The 7,164-nt window shown below is 42.8% G+C and overlaps 1 protein-coding gene across 1 annotated transcript; it reads right to left on the bottom strand.

The window, feature by feature from the left end:
* Window positions 1–3,422: 3,422 nt before the first annotated feature.
* Window positions 3,423–4,505, bottom strand: c1qtnf13 (C1q and TNF related 13; the record flags this gene model as incomplete). The annotated part of the gene is made up of 1 exon (XM_080545092.1): window positions 3,423–4,505. The coding sequence occupies exon 1, from the start codon at window positions 4,458–4,460 to the stop codon at window positions 3,423–3,425; it is 1,038 nt and encodes a 345-aa protein (XP_080401218.1). The 5' UTR covers window positions 4,461–4,505.
* Window positions 4,506–7,164: the final 2,659 nt, after the last annotated feature.

Below are 7,164 nucleotides of genomic sequence, written 5' to 3'. Positions count from 1 at the left end.
CTGACCCGAACCCTAACCCTAACCCATCTCTTCACAGATTCCTGACTTAATTGATATTGAGAATCCCGACCTATTGAATCCCGACCCAGAGGTGTGAAGTCCCAGTAGTTCAACTACCTCGTTTACATAAAGGGCTGCGAGAACGCAAATCAGAGAAATAATTCATGCAACAATGGTGCGAACTCATCCACTTGCTCCAGGTCTCGATTTGGACTTTCAAGTGAGAACATGACCTTAATGTCAAGCTACCTCAAAGTAAACAGTAACACTGTTTACATAATTCTCTAAGATGTGCCTTGATACTTCATGGACAAGAAGATTCTCCAGGGACGCTCTCCTCCCAGGCTGACTGCTCTTCGGCCCCCTACTTTTCAGTCGATATGTCAATGACCTTGCAGCAGTTATGACTAAACACAAACACTTCTATCAATGTCTTATTTTTTTCCATGAACTATTGTCTTATTAATAGTTTTATCTATTTACTTCTTATATTTGCTTGTATTCATTGTAATATTTATTTTCTTACTATGCTGCTCTTGCTGTATTTTTAAATAATGTATGTAAAGCACTTTGAATTGCCCCTGTTGTATGAAATGTGCCATACAAATAAACTTGCCTTGCCTTGCCTTGCCTTACCCTAGGTTTTATATGAGGTATTGGGTTTTATATGACATGTTATCTGAATATATGTGTATATATACAGTATATGTATCCATGTTTTGTATTTCATGGGTCTCATAGGCCTAATATGCATAGATATGTTTTATATGTTATATGGGATAGTGAGATCATCTGGCCTTGCAGCTGGGCTCTGGGAACCTTCTCCTGTATCTTGTGTTTAGAAACAACACTGGGTCACTCTGACCCACTTCACACCAGTTCTGTATTGACAAACTGATGAACGGACATTACGAAACTAACTCCCTATGTCTCCATGTTAGTATATGAAGAGTAGACCAAGCCATGATGATCAGTGTGTGTCGGGGGACCCACTCGCTGGGCCCTCAGCGCAGCTCACTGTCTGTCGCATTCTGGGAAGTGTGCAATAAACTTTACTTCAACTACAGCACAGTATTTTCCTTCCTTTTTGCATCTGCTTCTTTTTTTTAACCTTTATTTAACCAGGCAGGTTAAATAAGAACTAATTCTTATTTGCATTGGCGGCCTGGCGAAAGACAAAAGCCTCTTGGGGGAGGCACAACATAAACCCGCACAACATTAAGCACAGCAGAAAGCACACTAACAGCATTAGAGAATTAGCAATAAATACAGTATGCACACGTGGACAGACACAGGAAGTCAAACAGGCATGCATGGGCAACAAGCAGCCAACAGGGGGGGTTTGGAAAAACACTAGAGGGGTTGAAAAACAGTTGCATGTGTCAGTGAGAATGTCCATGATATGTCCAGGGAAAGTAATTTGCAGCAAGTGACACAGGTAGGGGGGGGGGGGGGGGACAGACCAAGGAGGGTTTTGTAGATGAGCATGAGCCAGTGGATACTGCGACAGTGTGCAGGGATGGCCAGTTGACAGGAGTATAGAGTTTAAATTTGACTTTTTGGGTGATCGTTATACAGAGTCTTCAAAATCTCGAGTCCTGAGTGGGACAAAATACAACAAAGGACAATTACTTCAAATCCCACATCAGTATGCCCTGAAAACATCAGGCAGACAAGAGCATCCACTATAGAGGCAGCTGTGTGGTGCAGTATAGGTCCACTAGAGGCAGCTGTGTGGTGCAGTATAGGTCCACTAGAGGCAGCTGTGTGGTGCAGTATAGTTCCACTGAGTTTGGCCGTTCAGCTTTTTCCATCAGAGCTGTACATTTCTGGAGCTTAATACCCAGCTCTATCAAACAATGTTCCTCTCTGACAGGCTTCAAATCCAAACAGAAATCATGGCTGATAGATAACCAATCATGTGACCACTGACCACATAGACCCAAAACTTGTTTCTTTATTATTATTTTTTAGGATGTAATGTTTTCTTGAGTGTAAAGTGTGATGTTTTTATTTCCTGTAGTTCTGTTTTATGTAATTTTATGTCCTGTAATTCTGTTTTAAATTGTTTATAACATCTGAGGCCGTATTTCCCCTGTGGGTTAACCTGCCCAGGGACTGCTGATGTAGTTTAGCTACCCAGCTAATTCAGGGAGAGTCAATGACTGTCCATTATCCCTTTTAAATAAACGAATAAATGAAAAATAAATGAAATGATTCCTCAATAATAAAAAAAAATAGGAAATCATTGATCATTATCAACATATTAATAATCAATAAACAATCAGTAATGGCTCAACACTCTCTCTAGTCTGGAAAACATTTTATACCATCTGAGGAACATTGTGCGTCTCAGAGAAGCAAGAAAAACACAGTATGACAATGTAGGGTTCAATGTACGGTTCAATGTACGGGTCAATGTACGGTTCAATGCATGTACGGACAATGTAAGTCTTGTTTTTCTACTCAATGCATTTTAAATAGTGGGGAGAAGAATAAAGACACTGAATAACATGACTTTAAATATTTAATTTTATTATGAAAGAAATCTTTCATCCACAGAAATCATTTTACTTTTTCAATTCCCCGTGAGCTTTGAATACATTTCCTCAATCTAAAAAGATAAACAATGTTCACTATGCATTCAGAATACATAACATGATATGTGTTAATTTGTTGGTGATTCATCCAAACATACTGAGGGGTGCATATCTACATTATACAGTACTTATGTTATCTAGCCAATAAGAGTAAGGCAAACTATACAGTATTTATTTACACAGCAGTCCCTATTCAATGATACCACACAAGAGAAACTTGAAATATGGTCTTGTGAGTTACTTTGGATCTGGCACAAACATCAGCTCAGTATGTATACGTATATAGCCTAGCTACTGCAACTCTGTCTAAACAAGTCTGTAAATATACAGTCAAGATAACAATGGATAAATCCACATGTATGGTGAACAACAACAATCTTTCATGTGCTATTCAAAAAAATCATTTGGGTCAAGTACAATATGATGCATAACTTTGTGAGGGGTTTGAACATAACCATATAAGCGTCATATATATATATATCTTTTCATCCTCTGTTTTATAGAAAATGACAGAACCCATGACAGAAACATTGACATTATGACCATGATATACACGCTTTTGCAGAAGGGACTTGGAACATCAATTCAAATAAGAGCAAATCTTTTTCTTTTTCAGGCAATTCTTCCTACTTATTTTCCAGTGGTGGCTTTTGTTATTCAATTCACACCCAGAAAGTGACTACAGAGATTCTACACAGCCTACACAGCACATGGTGTATCACAGCACATGGTGTATGACATTCACACTTACACAGCTTGCTTAGGGACCATAGCACCGTTCAAAGGGAGGGTCCAGTGGGTTGTTGTAGGACTGAGACCCCCTCAGAGGTGAGTTCTATCCTGGCTCGTCGCGGGCTCTGTGTCAGGGTAGACCAGGAACCCAGAGAAGGTGGTGTAACGTCCTTGGTTGCTGTAAACCCCGTAGCGCTCGTCCTGTTGGCTGTAGAGCCAGACGACGTCCCCGCGGCGCAGTGACAGCAGCAGACTCTGGCTCTGCATCTCCCGTCGCCTCGACGTGTCCTCGTCGAACACCATGGCCTGCACCTCGCCGTGCCCCGTCATCAGCTTCACAGACACAGCCCGGCGGGGGTGCTTCCCCACGGTGAAGGCAAAGTAGTACGCCCCGGGGAATTGGCAGGTGAAGTGGCCCGCCGTTTTGTTGAAGTGTCCTCCGATGTTGACGTACTCCACGTCGAAGGTCAAGGGCTCCTTCTCCTGCTGCGCCCCGCCCCCGCTCTCGCCCAGGACCGGGGAGGTACGGGCCACCGAGAAGGCCGACCGAGGCTCCTCTGGGGCTTCGCCTCCGCTCCAACCGTAACGGTGACTTCCAGAAGGGGGGCAACCAGGAGGGAGTAGCCCTGGCGGGGACAGGTGGTTGTTGAGGTAGCCTGTTGTGGTGGTCTCAGGGTATACCAGGTAACCAGTGAAGGTGATGTAGGGGCCGGCGTTGCTGTAGACAGCGTACTGAGGACTCTCCTGTAGAAGCAGCCAAACCGTGTCCATGGCCTTCAGACTGACCAGGACACTCTGACTCTGAACCTTCCTACCTTTACGCCGGTGGTCATCGTACGCTATAGTCTGCACCTCATGCCCGTTCTTTACTAGTATGACAGACAGCATTTTCTTTGGGAATTTCCCCATGGTGAAGGAGAAATAGTAGGCGCCAGGGACTCTGCACCGGAAGTGGCCTGTGTCTGGGTTGAAGTCGCTGCCCATGTTGACCAGGAGCCTGTTGAAGGTCACGGCCTTCTGAGAGCCGCCCAGGATGCTGCTGGTGCGGGTGGCGGAGAAAGCAGAGCGGAGGCCTGTCGTCATGGGAGCCACATGGAGGGGCGTGACCGACCCCAGGCAGGTGAGCATGCCCAGTAGACAGGCCAGGCGCCAGGGACTGCTCCATGGGGCCACCTCAACTAGAAGATAGAAAATTACATTACATTACATTTACATTTACATTTACATTTTTGGCATTTAGCAGACGCCTTATTCCAAAGGATATCGATACAATCGATACATTTGACTAAGCAAGTGAATCCTCAATCCACCAGTCGTAGCAGGAAGAGTAATCCAGCTCAGGCCAGGGGCCATTGGGAGTCTCAGTGATAGAAGGAATAACCTTCTTCTAAACCTAGCCTTTTTTTTCTTTTTTTTGGTCCTTTTTCTTTTTTTTATATAGACACTGGAGAAACAGAGAAACAGTACAAGGGGGGCAATAGAAGTTTTTAGGGGACACAGTAGAGGGGAAAAGCGGGTGTCTTCAGGAGACAGTGCTGGGGGGCAGTAGATGTCTCAGGAGGAGCAGTTAAGGTGTAACCTGAAGAGATGGGTCTTCAGTCTACGACGGAAGACGGGACACATCACACCACAACAAGGCAGGGCAAGTTTATAGTTTTGTTGAAAAAATATTAAAGACAAATCCAAAAGATTGTTTGTTTGTTTTTGGGCCTTTTTTCGGCTAACTGGTTTGGAGTATAATCCAGAAATATCATTACTGCTCAACAGTGAGATGTGAATTAGTTTAGTAGAGGTGTTTACTCTGTTTTCGCAATGTTACTATTTTTGTTGAACGGTACATCCTAATATGCATGTTTGTCATGCGAAAACTGGACTGTCTTTGTTTTGATAGAGTCTTATGTTATGGCTTGTGGATTGCTGCATGTGTCATTGTGTGATGGGCTGGCTGAAATACTATATGAGTGGGTTAGGAAGTCTGGTTCAGCCCTGTCAGGACAGATACCGCTCCTCAAATCAAACGCTCAGTGGAAGCAACAGCCCATCTAATTCAGCTGGTATTGTCTGTTCTCTCTGTGCACTGAGAAAAGGGACTAGATTAGGCGCTGGTTCATTTGTTCCTGTGTGTCTGAACAATGGAATATTTTGGAGAGGGGGGTGGAGGGGGAGGTGGGGCAGGCCATCAAGGGTAGTGTTGGTTAGGAAGAGGTTTTTTTAAAGCATAAAAGCTCTATAGGGTACTAATTAGTGGGTGAGAGATCACAGTTAAGATCATAGGGGGATGGGTTTGGGGTCAACTGGAAGAATGGGGTTGTTTTTAGGACAACAAGTATCACTAGTTGGTGTTTATGCTAGACGGGAAAAGAGGGTGGACAGTTTGGAGTGTTTTTTATCGCTTCAGGGCAAACACAGGTGCCTCAGTACTTCAGTGGTTTGGCTTTGTTACATGACGTTCTTTCACCTCGTCTTTAGTCTAAACTGTTTCCAGACAGAGGCATGGTTCAAGGTTAGGGGGTCTGCCACACTAGTTCTGTATACAGGATGGCTTCACTCATGAACTGTCTGGTTTTGCAGAGCACCTGGTGTCATCTTAAAAATAGTTCAGTCATCAAATAAAATGCGTAATTTTGTAGAATAGTTTTCCATTCTGTTCAAGGTTTGATGTAGAGTATTTTAACTGGAAGACATAGTAGTAGTTATATTGTACCAAACAAACCACATACTGTTATGTACAGCTGCTCTCCTTAATCTATACTAAACAAGTGACAAACATGCAGCCAGATTATGCAAAAATAACTAGTAACTGCCTGTAATGTACATTCCAAATCACTGTAATTACATGTATTAACAGAAATGTGTGTTTGAATTAGTTCAAGCTCTGGGAAGTAATGCTGAGAGGACTGAACAGTGAGTTGGAAAATAGGCAATTTTTCTCTAAATGTTTGTCAAAAATAAAGAAAAAATACTTCTTTTGAAATCTAATTCACTATGGAAGAGTAGCATGGTTCCAACATAATTTTAACAGCAACAGCGATACTTCAACTGACACAGACCCCTCTAATAAATTTCATAATTGCGGCTGCGACATGTAATTCTCAAAAGAAAACACAAATGTTTTTTTTTAAAATTATTATAATAATCATTTGAATTAAAAACCAATCCATTCTCTAGCATTGTGACTGCTTGTGACACTTACTCTTAGATTCTTACTTGCAATGATTGTGATGTATAGTTAATTCACTTACTTTAGAGAAATGTACTTATTGTAATAAGCTTTGGATGAAATTACAAAAAAAATCTATTCTGAATCCCCAGTCTGTTACTGACATGATTAACTATGGTTGAGTAACAAACCCCGATACAATATAGAGAGTTTGGATCCTACCTGCTCTTGTATGGTGAGTGTGCATGTCGGTAGTCAGCTGGTCACCTTCTCTCTGGTCAGCCTTTTCCTAAAGTCCCTGACATTGTGCTGCTGGTCTATGGTCAACCCCCCTCCCCCTCCATCCACCACACCTACCCCTACCCACCCCCACCCACCCCTCAGCCTCCCCCTCATGGTCAATGGTGTCTTTCCCATTGATATAAGTCTTTCCAGAGGACTAAGTTAAGAGGTGGAGCTCCATCATGTCATCCCTGGTTCATTCAATGCTGCTGAATCTTGCAAGTTATTTAAAATAGTGAAAGTTCATCTCAAAGAGGAGTCTGGTGCCATGGAGTCTGTATTGTCTCATAGAGTCAAAGTGGTCACTTCCTTGCAGATTGACATGGCCTATTAGAAGCATGCCATGTTTATTTAGGCTAACTTTAATTTCCCCCCTTTTAAACTCTTGTT

This window comes from Nansenia antarctica, assembly GCF_963989245.1.
Source record: "Nansenia antarctica genome assembly, chromosome: 14".
Classification (NCBI taxonomy): Eukaryota; Metazoa; Chordata; class Actinopteri; order Argentiniformes; family Microstomatidae; genus Nansenia; species Nansenia antarctica.
This window is presented reverse-complemented; position numbering and strand designations above follow the sequence as displayed.